Genomic DNA, 20,547 nt, shown 5'->3' on the forward strand with positions numbered 1-20,547 from the left:
AGCCTGCTTCTCCCTCTGCCTGTGTCTCTGCCTCCCTTTCTGTGTGTCTCTCATGAATAAATAAATAAAATCTTTAAAAAAAGGTGCTTTCTAGAATCAATGAAATATTATGTGTATAATATATGCATATGTATATTACTGAAACAAAAGTTTCAAAACTTTTTCTATGTATAGTGTGTTGTAAGTATTTACTGTTTTTTTAACCTATTCTGATCTAATATGTTTTATTAAAAATAAAGCTGATCCCAGTAGATTTGCTCAGCAACACACATGTGTTGTGCTTTTGGGCATGGAGCCCAACATGGGACTTGAACTCATGACCCTGAGATCAAGATCTGAGCTGAGATCAAGAGTTGGACACTCCACCAACTGAGCCACTCAGGCACCCCACACACACGTTTTAAAACTGAGCTGTGAAAAACAAAAAATAAATAAAAATAAAACTGAGCTGTTGTATTGCTTTAAAATAAGGAATTGGAGGTGATATGTTGAGACTGATATCTTATTCCAAACCAGATGCCATGCCGTAGGTCGTGGCCATTCATTTCATTCAAATGTGAATAGATGGCCTACTGTTTAAGTCACAACTCTTGATGGCAAGTCACAGAAACCCATCTTGAACTAGTCATGGCAAAAGGGAGATTTTATTGTTTTATGTAAAGGCAGGGGTATGCTGGTGGGCCCAAGGATCCTGGAGCCAAGGACTCAAATACTGTGAGCTCTATCTTGATCTCCCTCTTCCTCTGTTTTGTCGCTGCTCTTCTCTGGTGACTTCTTTCGCTTGACTTGGCATTTTCTCTGAGACTTAACTTTTGTCATTGGCAACTACAGGCTCATAACTTCCTTATTTTACCACTGGAGGAGAATCCTCTGGAGGATCAGATTGTCCCAGCTTGGTTCATGTGATTGTCCCTGTGATCAGTGGCTAGGATAAAGCCATCTCCCCTAGAACCACATGGGTGGCATGGAGAATGATGTAATTCTCCAAAAGGAGGGGACCTTCTCCAAAATGAGACCCCTTCTCATTTCACATAGAAGAACGCAGTACATACCCCCCACACCTAGACCTGGGTAGCACCAGGCATTGTGTCCTAGGGCTTAACCTCTCCCAGCAAGCATTGTGCAAGGCCTGCCAATGAGCATTTGGAAAACCAGAATGGCCGTCGGTTCAGCTCCACCTTCTTTTTTGGCCCAGAGCTCACATCTCTCAGTAAAGATAATAATAATTGACAGCAGCCCGTATGTGACTGTCAGTTCAAGGGCACTTAATATAAAATGGATGCTTGCAAAAATCAAGGAGAGAAACGACCCCAGAAGAAACCATTCAACCACCTATCCTGGGTGGAGCTGGCTAAGTAAATCATGCATGAAGTTTTCAAGTTGAGTCCAGGTTTTCATCCTTGGGTGCTTATGCCCCACTCTCTGCCAGGAAACCAGAGAATGTTGCAGAAAGGCAAAGCCTCAGGTTTAAGCTGAGCAGGGCTACAGCCTGTCACCTGCAGACATTCTCACAATGTTCATGTGAGGGCTGTTGCCTGAAGTGTCTTACCTCATAGTCTCGTCTCTCCCTCCGTGTGTGTGTGTGTGTGTGTGTGTGTGTTCTCTCTCTCTCTCTCTCTCTCTCTCTGCCATTTAATCTTTTTTTAAAAGATTTTATTTATTCATGAAAGACAGAGAGAGAGAGAGAGAGAGAGAGAGAGAGGCAGAGACACAGGCAGAGGGAGAAGCAGGCTCCATGCTGGGAGCCTGACGTGGGACTCGATCCTGGGACTCCAGGATCACACCCTGGGCCAAAGGCAGGCACCAAACCGCTGAGCCACCCAGGGATCCCCTCTGCCATTTAATCTATATTAAAATATCATTAGCTGTACATTTATCTTTTTAAAGGATGGATGGATGGATGGATAGATGGGTTTATTTATTTATTTATTTATTTATTTATTTATTTATTTATTTGAGAGAGAGAGAACAGGGAGGGGAGGGGCAGGGGGGGAGGGAGAGAGTGTCTCAAACAGACCCTGCACTGAGCGTCGGGCTCAATCCCAGGACCCTGAGATCACGAGCTGAGCAGAAACCGGGAGTGGGATGCCCAGAGGCTGTGCCACCCAGGCGCCCCCTCATTAGCTGTGCATGGAAAGGCTTGCTGCCTACCATTCTCAGTGCACCCTGCCGCAATTCTATATTATTTTTGTAGTATATTTCCTGAGTCCTGCTATTCTCACTTTTGCCATGATGTGCCAGAATTTTGTAAATTATACCGCTGGTTGAGTGCCAAGAGTGATGTACCAGTTGCCACTTTATTTGGGTAGCTTTCCTGAATCTTAAATACAGTATCTGTTTCTGTAGGTACAGCCTTCATCAAGGGAGATGGGTGTCTCCTTTTGACACTGGCGGAACAGCTCAAACAGATCGGTGGTGTGTAGGCTAAAGTCTGAGGGCAAGAACCCTTTTGAGGGCCTCTTGGTGAAGATGTACTTTGTTAGTTTCACGGGGACAGGAAGAGGACCTGAATCCCCACCATATTCCTTGAGGAGTCTGATGCTTAGCTGGGAAGACAGACTAGAACCACATGGGTGGCATGGGGGCACATCTGAAATGGCTTCAGAAAACCCAAAGCAATATGAGATCAGTCCTGATTGGAAAATGTGAACAGAGCATATCAGTATGAATAGGATTTGAAGTAAAGATTAGAGGGGTTCCTGGGTGGCTCAGGCAGGTAAGCATCTGCCTTTGGCCCGGGTCAGGCTCCGTGCTCAGCAGGGAGTCTGCTTCTCTCTCTGCTTCTCCCCCTCCCCCTGCCCATGCTTGCGCTCTCTCTCTCTCTCTTTACCTGTCTCTCATGTTCTCCCTCTCAAATAAATAAATAAAATCTTTAAAAAATAATAAAGATTAGAAAAGACAAACTAGGGCGCCTGGGTGGCTCAGTCAGTGAAGCGTCTGCCTTCAGCTCAGGTCATGTTCTCGGGGTCCTGGGATCGAGCCCCGCATCAGGCTCCCTGCTCAACAGGGTGTCTGCTTCTCTCTCTCCCTCTGCTGCTCCCCCTGTTTGTTCTCTCTCTCTCTCTCAAATAAATAAGCTCTTTTTTTAAAAAAAAAATAAAAGACAAATTAGAACAACCAGGCTTTGAAATAGCTTTGTAAACAGGCAAGGGATTACGAAGGGTGGGAAGGGCTTTTCAGGTCGGTTGTGCAGAGAAGGCATGATGACTGAGACCAGTGGTTGTGAAATTGCGCAGGATTTATGGTCAGGAGAGTTCACTTCTTCTTTCTCTTATGATTGATATCTTATTCCAACCAGATGCCATGCCATAGGTCGTGGCCATTCAGATATCCATGATATCTGCTTCATTCCCAGAGCACAGAGTATAGTCATGAGTAAGGTAGCAAGAAGCCGCCACCCTGCCGGCTTTACATTCTAGTCCTTGGGTCCTAGGTACCTCCTGGGCTGGTAGGGAGGGCTGCAAGGGGCGATGGCGATGAGAGAAGCTGGTGGAGTTCAGTGCCGCACCATGCTGATGGTTCATTACCAGCTGGAGGGCGAGGAGGTGGGCAGGTTGATTCACTTGACTACAGTGACCCCCCAATCCAGCTTGAAGGTGGGGGTGTTGGCAGGGAAAATAATTCAGAAACATGTCCTGCACTCTACTGTGCACTCCCTTTTACAGATGAGCAAACTAAGGCTCAGGAAAAGGTTTCCCCAGTCGAGAACATAGTAGAGGAGCTGGTACCAGGGCTCTTCCAGCTGCATTCCTGCCACACAGGACGGCCATGGGCAGCTGAAGAAACTCCGGACCTGCTTGACTTCTCATGGGATAGGACATCCATGTCCTGAACAAGGCAGGGGAAAGCAAATGCTTCCGTCACTGCTCCTGGAAGCCTTTCTCAGATAGATGACCTTCATTTTGAGGGAAGAAATAAAGAACTAACAAGGCAAAGCCATCACCTGTGGGTTTTCGAAATATTCAGAATCACTGTTTTTCCCATTATTTTCACTAAGACCCATAGAAAGACATATATTCTACTGTGGCCTCTCGTTAGGGTGAATATACCATTTAGTGTCCACTTTTGCATGTGAAAAGGAGTGCTGTTGATAATGCTGGGACAACAGACACAAAATAAGACTGTCTCATGCAAACTGGGGACAGCCTACCACACACATACCCCCACATAATTGAAACAATGGTTGTGCAAAGCCCTATTCATCTTTAATACACGTAACAAGCTGTGATACTGAATTTTTTAAAATTGAAGCCCAGTTGACATACAATGTTACATTAGTCCCCAGTCCAGGACATAGTGACTGGACGAGTCTATACATGATGCTGTGCTCACCACAAGAGTAGCTAATACAAGAGTATTACAATACCATTGACTAGGGCAGCCCCATTGGCTCAGCGGTTTAGTGCTGTCTTCAGCCCAGGGCGTGATCCTGGAGACCCTGGATCGAGTCCCATGTCGGGCTCCCTGCATGGAGCCTGCTTCTCCCTCTGCCTGTGCCTCTGCCTCTCTCTCTGTGTCTCATGAATAAATAAACAAAATCTTAAAAAAAAAAAAAAAACAGGGATCCCTGGGTGGCGCAGCGGTTTGGCGCCTGCCTTTGGCCCAGAGCGCGATCCTGGAGACCCGGGATCGAATCCCACGTCGGGCTCCCGGTGCATGGAGCCTGCTTCTCCCTCTGCCTGTGTCTCTGCGCCTCTCTCTCTCTGTGACTATCATAAATAAATAAAAATTAAAAAAAAAACAATACCATTGACTATATTCCCTATGCTGGACCTGTCATCCCTATGACAGATTCATTCCATAACTAGAAGCCTGTATCTCCCACTCCCCTTCACTCATTTTGCCCATTCCACTCCCCCCTCCCCTCTGGCAACCATCAGTTTATTCTCTGTACTTCTGGATCTCTTTCTGCTTTTTGTTTGTTTATTCATTTGTTTTATTTTTATTTTTTTTAAGATTGTTTATTTTAGAGAGAGTGAGCAGGGGAAGGGGCAGAGGAAGAGGGAAACAAGCAGACTCCCCACTGAGCAGGGAGCCCCATGCCAGGCTCCATCCCAGGACCCCAAGATCATGACCTGAGCTGAAACCAAGAGTCAGACGCTTAACTGACTGTGCCACTGAGGCACCCTGTGTTTGTTTTATTTTTTAGATTGCACATATAAATAAGATCATATGGTATTTGTCCGTATCTGAATTATTTCACTTAGCATAATATTCTCTAGGTCCATCCATGTTGCAAATGGCAAGACCTCATCCTTTTTTTTATGGCAGAGTGGAATATTACTCTATAGGATATAATGTAATATACATAATATACAATATACATATGAAGATGTGGTATATATATCTAGCACATCTTCTTTAGCCATTATCTATCCATGGATACTTTCAAACCCTGACATTTTCAATTCTATTTCCCTACAAAAGTACCATATGACCCATTAAATTGGGTTACAGGTTTGAAACTCACAACTCTAGTTGATTGTTGATACCTGTCGGGGGCTTGGGATGGCAATGGGGAAAGGAAAAGGTGGGGGGGGGCATGTGGTGAATTGAATGTCTGAGATGTACTGTAAACTTATCCCATCTGAACATTTTGATAAACATTCTCCCCCAAGAAAAACACCGGTATTAAACGTTTCCTTCGATTTATTCCTCATGATTAGCAAAAGGTTCAGATCGATCTCTCTGGATCCACTTGTTGCACTTGGAATAGGCCTCATCTTAGTGTACGTGCCCTTCCATCCCCACCCCCTTTTCTTAGCTTTGGGCTTCCTTCCACTGATTTAGAGGAGTAAGGCTTCCAAGAAAAAGTGGCCCATTTATCATTTCTGACCTTCTGCGTATTCTTTCTGGGCCTGCGTCTTCAAGCTGAAGCTGATGCTCTTGTAAAGCATTTTCTCCGTTCCGCTCCTTTAAACACACACATTTATCCACAGTTCTGGATATCTCTTGCCTGTCTCAAAACTTTGCCAAGACCTAATAGACCAGGTCCTGCCTGCCAGTCAGGCCTGTGGGACTCCCTCCTGTGGTTCTTCAGTGCCCCCCGCCCCCATATATTTAGAAACCTTGTAAATTTACCCATGGAGCAGAGAAGGGTTACCACTCTACCCTCTGTCTATCCTTCTTCAGGGTCCCCCAAAGTGTTCGAACACTCAGATGTGCTACCAAGAGCCACAAAATGAGAGGCTCAGGAGTAATACAGCAATAAAATAACTTTCTGGAGGTTCCCACTTTGTGAGGATTTTTAGATTAGGAAGGCACATAGGGGATCACAAGGATTTTCCTGCCTCAAAGGATAAGTTATGGTAATATAACAAACCTGAAGGTCACTTTTTCCTAAAGCAAATGTTATCATCTGCTCATCTGAATCCATAGACTAAATTTGACAATAGTTTATTTTACTAGAGAGGATTGAGGATGTGGCTTTTCCGGGTGGTTATTCAAAAATAAAAGTATTGTGTGCGCACACACACACACACACACACACACACTACATAAGATGGTTTAGATGGAGGAATTTGAAACACAGAAAACTTTGGCAGCACTGAGATTCCTGATGGTGCTTAATGCACTAAAAAAAATTGTTGAAAAACACATCAGGCCAGATATAAGTTTGTCACATTTTCATCTTTTTCTCAGAAGCTCATTTACATGCATAGCAGCTCAGGGCAGCAGCAGCCTAAAATATATACACACTGAATTAAATAGAAGATGTAATTATGAGGCATCAAATAAAAAGCTTGTAAAACAAACCAAGGATGGTGGTAATGATTTTATTTTAATAGAGTATCTTAAAAACATACACATATGCCATTCAACCTTTACAGCAGCCCTATGGGGCATGGCCAATTGGGGTATTTTAATGTTAGGGAGATTCAATGGCTGTCTTACCTTGGTTCCCTGGAAGCTGAGTCTGTGGCGTGTTGATGGACTGCTCTCAGGGGAAACCTCTAAGTGAGGGTGGGATGCAAAAAAGAGCCAAGGAAGGATACGGTCTCAGGTAAAATCTAGCACCATAAGATGCTTGAAAACATGCATTCTGCAGGTTTGCACCCCCTCACCCCATCATCCATCTTAGAGGACGCACATCACAGTCTACCTTCTGGGTAGAACCAATGATTCATGTCCTTCCCACATGCAAAATACACTCACCCTCTCCCCAGGTCCCTAACGTCTCATCCCATTATAGCAACAGTTCAAGACTGAGAAGCTCATCATCTAAATCAGGTCCAGGTGGGTTTGAGCCCCCTCAGACCTACCTTAACTATAACTCCTTGAATACAGTTCTTCTCTATCGGGAGACCTATAAAACGAAAGAGCTAAGTTATCTGCTCCCCATGCACCCAACCTGCAATGGTGGAATAGGCATAATACTATAGACATTCCTTTTAAAAATGAGGTTAAATGGGGGGCACAAAGTCATCACTGTTGTATAGAAATTCTGAATCGAGCTGCCCCAATTTTGGTAGTTACTTAGTCATGCCTCACAATCTGGAGAGAATCTTTTTTTTTTTTCTTAAAGATTTTATTTATTTATTCATGAGAAACACACAGAGAGAGAGAGGCAGAGACACAGGCAGAGGGAGAGGCAGGGTCCCTGTTGGGAGCCCGATGCAGGACTCGATCCCAGGACCCCGGGATCAGGACCTGAGCCAAAGGCAGATGCTCAACCACTGAGCCACCCAGGTGTCCCTGGAAACAAATTTTTTGTATATTTTTTTATTGGAATTCAAGTTGCCAACATATAGCATATCACCCAGTGCTCATGCCGTCAAGTGCCCCCTTCAGTGCCCGTCACCCAGTCACCCCATTCCCCGCCCACCTCCCCTTCCACTACCCCTTGTTCGTTTCCCAGAGTTAGGAGTCTCTTATGTTCTGTCTCCCTCTCTGATATTTCCCGCTCATTTTCTCTCCTTTCCCCTTTATTCCCTTTCACTATTTTTTATATTCCCCGTATGAGTGAAACCATATAATGATTGTCCTTCTCTGGTTGACTTACTTCACTCAGCATAATACCCTCCAGTTCCATCCATGTCGAAGCAAATGGTAGATATTTGTCATTTCTGATGGGCGAGAAATATTCCATTGTATACATAGACCACATCTGTCCATCTGTCGATGGACACCGAGGCTCCTTCAACAGTTTGTCTATTGTGGACATTGCTGCTAGAAACATTGGGGTGCAGGTGTCTCGGCTTTTCACTGCATCTGTATCTTTGGGGTAAATCCCCAGCAGTGCAATTGCTGGGTCATAGGACCGTTCTATTTTTAACTCTTTGAGGAACCTCCACACAGTTTTCCAGAGTGGCTGCACCAGTTCACATTCCCACCAACACTGCAAGAGGGTCCCCCTTTCTCCACATCCTCTCCAACATTTGTTGTCTCCTGTCTTGTTAATTTTCCCCATTCTCACTGGTGTGAGGTGGTATCTCATTGTGGTTTTGATTTGTATTTCCCTGATGGCCAGTGATGCGGAGCATTTTCTCATGTGCATGTTGGCCATGTCTATGTCTTCCTCTGTGAGATTTCTCTTCATGTCTTTTGCCCATTTCCTGATTGGATTGTTTGTTTCTTTGCTGTTGAGGTTAATAAGTTCTTTATAGATCTTGGACACTAGCCCTTTATCTGATAGGTCATTTGCAAATATCTTCTCCCATTCTGTAGGTTGTCTTTGAGTTTTGTTGTCTGTTTCTTTTGCTGTGCAGAAGCTTGATGAAGTCCCAACAGTTCATTTTTGCTTTTGTTTCCCTTGCCTTCATGGATGTATCTTGCAAGAAGTTGCTGTGGCCAAGTTCAAAAAGGGTGTTGCCTGTGTTCTCCTCTAGGATTTTGATAGATTCTTGTTTCACATTTAGATCTTCTATCCATTTTGAGTTTATCTTTGTGTATGGTGTAAGAGAATGGTCCAGTGTCATTCTTCTGCACGTGGCTGTCCAATTTTCCCAGCACCATTTACTGAAGAGACTGTCCTTTTTCCAGTGAATAGTCTTTCCTGCTTTGTCGAATATTAGTTGACCATAAAGTTGGGGGCCCATTTCTGGGTTCTCTATTCTGTCCTTGGAAAGAATTCTTTATGGTTTTCTACCTTCTGGGCTCATGATCCCACCCTCTGAGCATTCTTTCTTTTTTCATGAAAGGTCACACCTATTGGCAGCTAAGTGGTTCTGTGAGCCTGCTTCCTGACAGAATTCTGGGACCCCAAAGACCTCCCCTCATTCTGTAATGTTCTGTCCCGTCAGTCATGCCAGGGATATTTCTGCATATATAACTCGTTAAGGACATCATGGGTCACCTGTGAATCCTCTTGAAGTTCACTCCACTAGACAAAAGCCATACCCACACATTTCATAGCTACAAACTCTTTCCTCTTATTTGGTTGAGAGGATCTATGAGACAAATCCTGAATATCTTCCAGGGGCCTACTGTATGATTGAAGGGGCTCTGAGTCACCACCTTGACTTAATGAAGGGTTTGACAGTCATATCTTTCGCTTCATCTTTAGACTGTGTTTTTCTGGCAATGCCCTGGATTTGATCTTTGTTCACAAGCCACCCAAATGTCCTTTACACTTAATTGTGGCTGCAGTGTAACCCCTTTGGCAAATCATTTGCTCGCACTAAATTATCTGGCTCTCACAAATAAATACCCTATGGCTTTCAATAGTACAAAACGCCTTTTTTCTAGGGCTCCGGGTGGCTCAGTCGGTTAAGCACCTGGCTCTTGATTTCGGTTCAGCTCATGATCTCAGAATCATAAGACTGAGCCCCGCATCGGGCTCTATGCCCAGCGTGGAGATTAAGATCCTCTCTCTCCTTCTCTGCACTTCCCTCCCTCAAAAGATAAAATAAAATAAATATAATTTAAAAATACCTTTTTCTAAACATCAAGGTCTCTCCAGGATTGTCACATTTCAAATTTATGTACTGTAGCTATACTGAGTAGGGTAAACCATGCCAGACACATAAGCATAAGGACACGTGATTTATGTGTCATAGAAACTTAAGGGGATTTCTCTCTTTTCTTCCAACATTTGGTGACTACCAATTCTGAATCATATGCTAGGTATATAAGGCATATTAAACATGGTTCTCACCACTGAGCTAGAGACATAATTTATCACCATAGTTTTCTTTTTAAATTAAGTCTAGACCTATGCTGTCTAATATGGTAGTTACTAGCCACATGTGGCTGTTAAAATTAAATGAAATAAAAACATGCTGTTCCCCAGTTGTACTAGTCATATATTTCAGGTGCTTAATGACCACATATGGCTAGGGACTACCCTCTTGGACAGCACAGATATAAAACATTTCCATCATTGCAGAAATTTTTCTTTGACATCAAAATCTAGAGGAAAGACAGTAAAATATAATAAAGTTAAGCATTTTTCTCTGTTTTATTTTTTAAAAGATTTTTTATTTGTTTGTTCATGAGACACAGAGGCAGGGACATAGGCAAAGGGAGAAGCAGGCTCCCCACAGGATGCCTGATGCAAGACTCCATCCTGAGACCCGAGGATCATGCCCTGAGCCAAAGGCAGATGCTGAAGCACTGAGCCACCCAGGCATCACTATCTCTGTTTTAAATATATTTGTCTCTTCTCCTATACAAAACGAGTCAAATATCAATGTTTCTTCAGTAAACATTTTAACATACTTTATAATAAATAATGCTATACAACTGTATAGTTCTTAATACTTTTTAGATTGCAGACTCCTATTAAAATCTACTGAAAGTTAGCAACTTTTCCCCCAGAAAAGTGTATTCATGTACCAAAAGGCATGTCTGATTACAGGGGTTCATGGACTCCTCACACAAAGCCCTTCCATTGATCCTCTAGGAGGCCTGGCACTCAGATTAAGAATCTCTGCTGTTCTTAGGGAATAGGGAATTTAATTTTGCTGCTGACTTTCAGTATAAAATTGATGATGCAGTTTGCTATTTAATATGATGACTTTTGATAATAATTAGAATAATGATGATGAAGGGAAAAAAATTTCCTACAACACATTAAGAATGCAGAGCTGTCTTCAAAATAACTAAAAACTAAACCCAACCCTTTGGGCTAAAAATATAACACAGAAGCAGCAAATCTGTCCATTTGGATCATGTGTCACAATCAATAGCGTAATACATAGTTTTAGCAAATTGGCTCCATTTTTATTAGTCTCAGTGCTTCCCCTCATCCACCATGAGAAATCTTTTAGGATGATGGAAAGAGCATTCCACTATCCTTCTAAAATCTAAATGTCTGATGTAATTCTAATACATATAACAAATATTTCTTAAGAGTGACTTGGTGCCTCAGTGATATGTGGACATTCAGAATGATAGGGTGGGTCTCGGTAGACCAGAAAGACCCTTATTTGAACTTTGGGGGAGAGGAGTGTCTGTTTCTTCGGAAATCTGTTGAATTAGATGAAGTTTCTGCAAGGAGAGCAGAATTATAAATGGAATTGGCTCCAGGTATGGCTGAGGGACAGAATCCTTCATGGCACTGAGTTTCTGATTTCTGAGCCAATGTAGAATTTGTATTTGTGTGGAAGAAGCACTGAAGCATTCTTTCCAAAGAGTGGTAATCTGAACCATATGAGGACTGATTAATGGTTGGCGTAATAAAACCTCAGTTAACCAGAATTCTAAAGGGATAGACTTTCATAAATTAAGAAGAATGTGTTGAGGAACCTTCCTCTCTCCTCCCGCCATCCCCTGCCTTTTCTTCTTTTCTTTCTTTTCATTGTAACCCAGTGGAACATCCCCAATATGTATGAACCTCTTTTATTGCTCATTAAACTTTAGTAAGTAAAATCTACTGCATGTAAGTTAGTCTTTGGTCTTATCGTATCCTTCAGTATGTCCATTTTGTAGACTGGTCGTTATTTTTTATAGAAGTTGATGTGTGACTTTAGGCTGATGATAAACTGGACACTTTCAGAGAGGGATGGCTGATGTCCATGTGTTTTCTTTTCCCTTCTTTCATCCCCTGTCAGTAATAGGCAGCACATTTCCCATTCATTTGTGTATCAGTTTGGATGCATTCAGCTGCAAGTGATAAACAGTGCTATTCCCCAAAGCTTAAACTGAAAGGACATTTATTGTCGACCTAACAAGAAGTCTGGAGGTAAGATGTCTGAGGTTGATTTAGTGGCCCCGTAAGGTCACCATAGACCCCAGGCTCTTGTTATCCTTCCACTGTACCATCCCTAGCTGAACATCTTTAGAAGTCCCAACATCTTATCTCATAGTTGCAAAAGGGTTGCAGTAGCTTTGGGCATTCATCCTTACACAACAGCTTCCAAAGCAGGAAGCGTTTTCTCCCTGTGCAGTTCTCTCTTTTATCAGGGAGAAAGTCTTTCCCATGTTCCCCATCCCCCCCAAATCAGGCTTCTTCTTACTGGTCATTGACCAATCCCAGGTTTCGTGTCTATCCCTGCAACAGACATTGGCAAAAGGGCAATGTGTGACTTAAACTTACCATCGTTCATTTCCTGGGGAAGGGCATGTTGCTGCCAAACGTGGCCTGGAGGTCTTTTAGCAAGAAAAAAAGAGGAGAATGGCTGCCAGGCTGGCAGTCGGCAGCTTTTGGTACACCGAGATTTGTCTTGCTTTTGGGGGGCCCACTCTTCCCTGGCATACACCACGAGAAGGCCATTAGCTGTTGGCCGATCAGTGCTAGGGAGAGACAGACTCGTGGGTTCGGATCTAAGTGAAGGTGGATAGAGCAATGTATGCGGGCTGCTGCTAATCGAGTTGCTAACCAGGGCAACCTCTACCAGGATTCTGAATTGAGATAATCTGCAATGTCTGCTTTGCAGTCTCTAATTTAAGTAAAAACTCTAGTGAAAAGGTTTGGTTTGGGTTTGAGTAAGCTCTCCAGAGAAACAAATGAAGAGCAGAGCATAGTTGCTTTACCTCTGCCAGGGAGAGTGCTGCATTCGGGTGGTCATTGGACACCCTCCTTGCGTCTCCTTCTGGCTCATTATAAAGATTTCCTCACCATGTGACCTGGAAGTTTCTTCTCTTTGGGCAAACATCTACCACTTTTCAAATGACACGTGAGTTTCAGAGCTTGTGGTCTTGACTTGAACTACTACAACACGCGGAGTTTATTCCTGACACCCCTAGAGGCAATGAGCAGCGGGGTGGAAGCTCACTGTGGGAGTTATGTGTGTGCAGCTGAAGGCGGAGGTGGGGGAAAACTCAAAACCCAGAGTATAGAAGGCCAGCTTCTGGCAGCTGGTCCTGCACTCGCTTATGCGGCAGTCCTTTGAGACGTCTATCAAGGCTTTGGGATGTGAAAACTTGCAGTAGTGTGGAATGAACAGGAATATTAAATACCACAGTCCACCAGGTCTAGTCTTCAATGATTGTTCAGTATGTTTTTGTTAGAAATTTTAAAGTAATGACATGCTCAATGGAGACAACCTGCAAAGCATAGAAAAGGGGAAATTTTCACCCAGGAGTTCGCTCGAGCATGGAAGTTTCTGGTATGTTCTTCCAGACAGCTTCCCCATTTCTTTCTTTTTCTCCCTCCTTTCCTCTCTTTCTCTTTTCCTTTTTCAAATAATGAAGTATTTCAAGTATAAGAAAAGTATTCATCTAGACTCAACTGATATTCACATTTTCCCACATTTCCTCCAGACCTTTTTTTTTTTTTCTGCTAAGACATAAGATTATCAGTGGCCCTGTGTATGCGTTTCTGAGTTTCTTCCTCTTCCTTCCTGCCCGGAGGAAACCACTAATCTGAAGCTGATGTATATTTTTCTAATCCATTATAAGTTTATAGTTTCCATATCTATGGAAAACATAATAGTATTTTTTTTGTATTTTAAGATGTTATGTAATTGATATCACATGCTATATTTATCATGTAACTTGCTTTTGTTCACTGTCCATCATGTGTTTGAGATTCCACCTTGTTTCATGTAGATTGAGTTCACCGATTTGAACTTTGACAGCTTTCTATCATTTCAACACACCACCATTTATTTCCAGTAATGGTTTTATACAGTTGTTTTTACTACCGGCAGTGCTGCAATGAGCATTCTAGCACACGGCTGTTTTTGCATTATGTAGGATCCCCTGAGGAATATCTCTAAAAGTGGGATGGCTGCTTTGAAGGGTAGTTTCAAAGGCAGTGCACAGGATCTCTTCCACCTAGTTGTACCAATTATATTTCACGGGCAGATCTTGAAAGTTCCCGTATCACGACATCCTTGTCAGGGAAGGTTGTGGCAGTCTGATGAGTATGAATTGGTATCTTGATTCTATTGTCCTGATTACTAGTGAGGTTGAGGATTGTTTCATATTAATGTGTTGCAGCATTTGCTTCAAATCCAGGAGTACTTGTTCATATTTGCTATTTTTCCCCCATTGGACTGTTTCCTTTATATATCCTGGATAATAATTCTGTATTATATGTGTTGCGAATATTTCCTCCCAGTCTGGCATTCATCTTTAAACTTTGTTTATGTGTCTCTTATTGCACAGAAGTTTTACGTTTTAGTGTGGTGAAGTGTAGCAATATTTTCCTTTATAGGTTATGGTTTGTACGTTTAATTTAATAGTCTTTCCCTACCTCATGATCATGCAGACATTCTGCATTTTTCCCCAAAGTTTTGGCTTTCAAATTTAGGCCTATAAATGCTTTGGAAATGGTTTTTTGGTATGGTGCGAGGTAGGACTCTTTTTTTTTTTTCTTTGTATGCATATCCATTTAATCCTAGCATATTTATTGACCTTTACCCCCACTGATTAGTAATCCTACCTTATGGTATTACAAGTTAGGATTATAAGTAATATATATATATAATACTATATATATAAGTAATATATATAATACTATATATAATATATAATACTATATATATAGTTTTATATATATAAAACACTGAATATATATATGTTTTATATATATATGAATATATATATGTTATATATATATATATATATAGAGAGAGAGAGAGAGAGAGAGAGAGTATTCCATATATGGTATTATGGTATTCCAAATTTGACACATGCATGTCGCTATTATATATATATGTGTATATATATTCAGTGTTATACTTTATTCCGTGTATAGTTTACAGTATCTTCTTTTCTGCTAAGCTGTATTTCACACACATTTCCCTATTTCAAACTTGATTAGTGGATATATTGTTGATAGAAGATAACTTATTTGCTGATTCCCCTGTGGTCAGATGTTAAGTTTTCCCTATAATAAATAATATATGATGAAGGTATCTTAGAATGTTAATGTACCAGCAGAATGGGGCTGTGCACCCCAAGTGCACCCACCTCTCCAATAGGTTCTTTCCCTTCTCTATGGAGAGTATCCCCCTGCCTTGTGACTACACATCTCGAGTTATTTGTCAATGAGGGAGTGTTGTGATGGTCACAGAGATGGCCCGACCAGCTCTCCGAAGGACAGGTGGTCTCAGCTGGAGGCAGTGCTGGTCTCAGCCAGTCATCAGCTTTCAGCTCCTTCTGAGATCACCTCTGTGTCCGGAGTGCTTTGCCCATGTTCGTGTCCTCCCAACGTGGGCCATATCCAGTGGCTGATCGAGGCAGGGGTATAAAGGCTCAGCCATTTCAGCCCAACCTGAGAGACTGTCATTGGGCTCAACTTCTCCCTCTGTCCAAACCTGCTTCTTTCTTGTCCCTTTCACAGATGTTGATGATTGATCCTTAATAAACCTCCTATGCCCTGAACTCCATCTCAAAAGCCACTCCCCCAAGAACCCAACCTATGACAGTTGTTTTCTTTGCTTCCAACCAGGAATAAGTCTAGAACCTCTTACTGTGTAGGTAGATTGTATGACTTGGGGGAAGAGGGAAGCACTCTTAATATAAGATCAATCTCTTAGGGAGACAGAACATGAGAAACTCCTAACTCTGGGAAATGAACAAGGGGTGGTGGAAAGGGAGGGGGGCAAGGGGTGGGTGATGGGCACTGAGGGGGGCGCTTGATGGGATGAGCACTGGGTGTTATGCTATATGTTGGCAAATTGAACTCCAATTAAAAAAAAGAAAGAAAGAAAAGAAAAAAAGATGAATCTCTTGACAATATGAGATAGGCCATATGGAGTTGAAGAATCCAACAACTGTTAGAGCACTCCAGTTCAGCTCTGAATGTGGAGAGAAACGGGCAGGGTGGGAGGGGAGGGACAGCAGATTCTGAACCGCTTCTGATATGTTCAGAATGCATTTTGGAAATGAAGCTTCTTTGAGTTACATGCATAATAAAGTTTATTTTCCATTGTGAAAGTAATACATGTTTATAGTAGAGAATTTAAATGAGAAAGAAGAAAAACATCCAATTACCATAGCTCTTCTATGCATTGTTTATTTTGAACTTGATTGTTTTACATTGTTGTAAATCACGCAATTTGTGTAATTTTGCTATAACACATTGCTCACTTAGTGTTATAAGCTTTTCCCACACTGTTGTATCTTTTTATAAACATTTTTAATGGCTATATTACATTATAATCCAATGAATGTCCTTTGGTTTATTTAACCATAATATTGACTGTTTGGTCTGTTTATAGTCTTCTGCTATTCTAAGTGACATCAGAAAGAAATCTTTGTGTGTAAAATTTTTTCCTATATTTAATATCCTTTCCTTGGGATAGATTCCCAGAAGTGGAATGCCTGGATAAAGGGGTTTGAACATAGGCTTTTGATTCATGTCGCTAGATTGCTTTCCTGAAGAGTAATACTGGTTTTCATGTTCACTTTTTGATATTGAGGAAAGAACAGTTTGTGTAACTTTGTACCTGTTGTGGTGGCTAGAGACCAAGTGAAGAATCCTGGAGCAAAGCAGAACACAGAACTTCTCTAGTTGGGGAAATTGAGGCCTTTTTCAAATGGATATGGTCCAGGCTTCATCAGCTTCCAACATTGAATTTCCACTCTACCTCTTGTCCAGAATACATGTGCAGTGAGGACCGTTACTGACTCTCTTATCCTGTATGGGGATTTGAAAAGCCTCATAATAGAGAGTATCATTGTCCCTGTCTGTTATGCTTGCATGTCCCTGTAGGTAAATGTGTGACCAAGATGGTGCCAACTCCATGGTCCGTGATCAAACCAGGAAGTCTAGAGGGAAAGATATGTAAATTTAAGATTATGGTTTTGAAGTTTGGGCCCTGGTACCACTTTAAAGATTAAGAATCTACCACTTACTGGAATCCAATACTTAATATTCTAAAAATGATTCAGTTCCAACTTCAAAATGAGTTTAAATTTTAAAATTAAATGCAGATTTTCTCTCTGAGGCTGTGGTTTTCAAGAGTAGCAAGACTCATCAAGAAATTCTGCTTTAGCGATGCCTTGGTGTGAGGCTCGAAATAAACATCCAGATTGTTGATTCCAGCCCTCATTTCCTACAAATATACCAAAGTAGCTTTGTATTTCTTTGGTCATTAAGATAAGACATTTGCTTTGCCTCCTTATCCTCCATCCAAATTCATTTCACAAGATGGACTGATTTTCACTCAGTTCTATTGGGTTTTCTTTAACTGCTGGAGAAACCATAGGCCATGTCTGAGTCACACACATTTTACTGTGTCTCCCCTGGCATGAGATTCATATACATTGGCGTCTTCTCAGAGTGAAGTTGACTTTCTATCCTGAGTCTAGAATTTCAGTTGGCACGTGGTGATTCCAAAAACAGTTGGAGGCTCATTTTGATTGGCTCTGGCAATCTCAGCCCAGCCAGGTTCACTCTGAGAGGTCCCTTGTCCCCTCATGAATGGCCACAGAAGCTTTCACTCTTGGCTCTGCGTTCTAATTGCCCTTCTTGCATGGACTGTGCCAAAGCAATGCTTCAAAATATTCGTCCATATCGGGTGGCTTTTCTTGCTGCAGTTTCTGTTCTTTTTTTATTGTAGGATCTGGAGACTCACCGCTAGAAGACGATGAAGTCGGGTATTCACACACTAGATATAAAGGTGAATGCTTTGCTTCTGTGCTAATGAGGACCTGCTGATGCCAGGAGAACTTTCCTTTTTTGCCCTGCAAGAGCAGACTATAATAAAGTGACCAGCCAACACATTAAAGTGCGAATTACCTGTCCAGAAAAAAATATTCAAAAACTAATCAGTTTATATTCCCATTTTTTTTTAAAAAATGAAGAGAAATGAAAGAAAGAAAAAGCATGTTGAATTTTCTGAAGTGCTGACCTTCAGCACCCCAGTGGTCATTTTATTCTCTTTAGTCTCTTTACTGTCCTTATTTCTGCAAAGCCAAGCTCTAGCTGATGAAAGTGAAAATCAAGCCATGACTTCTGCCTGATTCATACATTACAGCTAGAATGGTCCAGAACAAACCCCCCAAGGTCAAATCTGGACCCTGTGCTGCTAATGTACTGAGATGAATGGAGAATGAGAAAACTTGATTTTCATAAGCTCATTTCATTGTGCTCTTCCTGAGTCCAGCTTGGCTCCCGAAATGTTTAAGTAAAGTGTGTTGCCCAATGACACTTTAATCTAATGACAAAGAACTCCATCTCTACACATTTCCAGCAATCCGCCCCCCTACCACGTATAAAAAGCCTAATCAAGAAACTTCTATGCAGGCTCAGGTAAGTATGTCCACAAATATTTCTACTGGTGAGTCATTTCTCTGAAGCTCAGCCCTGGGAAAAGGGAAGGGAGGGAAATTTAGATGATTTCTCTCTGAATCCTGGTTCCTTTTGCAGTGGAGGAATAATTTGAAGAAAAATTGGTTAATAAAGTTCTGTTGTGGCACTTTTCCCAGGAAATTTGCCCATAGTCTAGCAAGAGGACACTGCCCTGGTCTGTTGTGATATGTGTAAGCTGTAGGAGAATCAGGGTAGTACTGGCCAGCCTTTGGCTGCAGAGAGTCCTTCAGTTGTTTTCCACAGAAGTGAACAATCTAACATAATGACTGGTGCCTATGTCCAGGTGTGTTTCCCACCATGTTCCACATTTTCTTATGATTTGTGAATGCAGATATTCATTCCTACCCATTACTTCTATAGTAATTGCCTCAGGAATCAACCAATCAAGGAAAAGACAAACTTGTTAATTAGATGTTTGGGTTAAGGAATATTCTGATTCCTCACACTTCCTTAATTAATTGAGGGTTTGAAAAAAAATTTTTTCTTTGAGTTACTTGTTGAAAAAGCTTCCTAAGATGCCTATGTGCACATATGGCCCTTCACCTGTACAGTAAAAGTTGTCTAGTGTCCTCGGCTCATGGTTCCCAGCGTTCCTGCTCACCTCACAGCAGTGTGATTGTGGGAGGTAGACCAGATGGATAAAATATGTGCCTGTCCTATGGCTTTAAGAAGAAAAATTCTTAGGAGATTGTTTTTATTGTCAGTTTTCTTAAGTTTTTTTTTTGTTTGTTTTTTGTTGTTTTGGGTTTTTTGGGGGTTTTGTTTTGTTTTGTTTTAGTAATCTCTACACCCAACCAGGAGCTTGAACTCACAACCCCGAGATCAAGTCACCCACTCTACCGACTGAGCCAGCCAGGCACCCCTGTTGTTTTTTAAGTTTTAATACTTTAAGCTCACATCAGTAACCAGGGGGTCAGCTGTAGGTCCTCAGGTCCCTGCACAGTGTCTGGCACAGAGCACATACTCAATAAGTGTTTTTGAGTTAAAGTAAAGAAAAGAAGGAAGTGAAATGGAATTTACTGTGACCCCAGAATGTGGCAAGCATTGCTTTTGATTCTCTTTTGTGGAATGCCACTGTATAGTCACACACTGAGGCATGCAGGGCTAAATGTTATTCCTTATTCAGAGATGAAGGAAACAGAGATTAGAGAGGGTAGGTGACTTGCCCAGAGTCACACAGCTAGCTGACGTTGCATTTCGGTCTGAAATCCAGACGTTTTATTCTTTTTAAAAGATTTTATTACTTTATTCATGAGAGACACAGAGAGAGGCAGAGACAGGCAGAGGGAGAAGCAGGCTCCCTGCAGGGAGCCCGATGAGGGACTCAATCCCAGGTCTCCAGGATCATGACCTGAGACAAAAGCAGATGCTCAGCCACTGAGCCACCCAGGTGCCCCAAATCCAGACATTTAACTGAATGTCCAGAGTTTGCTAGTAGCTCCTCACGGATCTGCTGTAAGACACTGTCTATCCCAGGAACTCCAGTTAACTGGGATGCTTACCACTTTAGCCTAGGGGGATGAAAAAGCTTTGCTGAATAATCAATTTAGATTTCTCCTGAAATAAACCCTGTCTTAATTGAAGCAGCATAAGATATGTTTTTCACTAAACCTCCGTGTTAAGTGTTTTGCCCATTCACTTCAACTCATGGCACTTTCATGCATTTCAGATTCAAGTCACTCACTACCATTTTAATTATTGTTACTGAAGAGCTGTTAAACTGTCAAAATATCTTCCATATATTTGTCTTGGAAAGTAATATGAAAGAAATTCCTTTTGCAAATAAATGAAAACAAGATTATTTTCCCTACGTGTTGACAACAGCACAGCTTTTGGATATGCAGCCAGCCCTTCTAGGAGGATTTGAGGACTCAGAATATGGGGCATAATCTAATTGC

General features: G+C 41.9%; 1 protein-coding gene across 2 annotated transcripts in view; it reads left to right on the top strand.

Moving 5' to 3' along the window:
- The window catches only part of SRPX (sushi repeat containing protein X-linked), a 112,510-nt gene that overhangs the window by 34,597 nt on the left and 57,366 nt on the right, over positions 1-20,547 (top strand). Inside the window, exon 2 of one of the 2 annotated variants that reach the window (XM_077889478.1) lies at positions 17,898-17,957. The exons of the other annotated variant lie outside the window; for it this stretch is intronic. Coding sequence (XP_077745604.1) covers positions 17,898-17,957 — 60 coding nt within the window. The remainder of the gene's footprint in view (positions 1-17,897; positions 17,958-20,547) is intronic. 2 annotated transcript variants of the gene reach the window in all.

Source organism: Canis aureus, chromosome X, assembly GCF_053574225.1.
Source record: "Canis aureus isolate CA01 chromosome X, VMU_Caureus_v.1.0, whole genome shotgun sequence".
In the NCBI taxonomy this organism is placed as follows: Eukaryota; Metazoa; Chordata; class Mammalia; order Carnivora; family Canidae; genus Canis; species Canis aureus.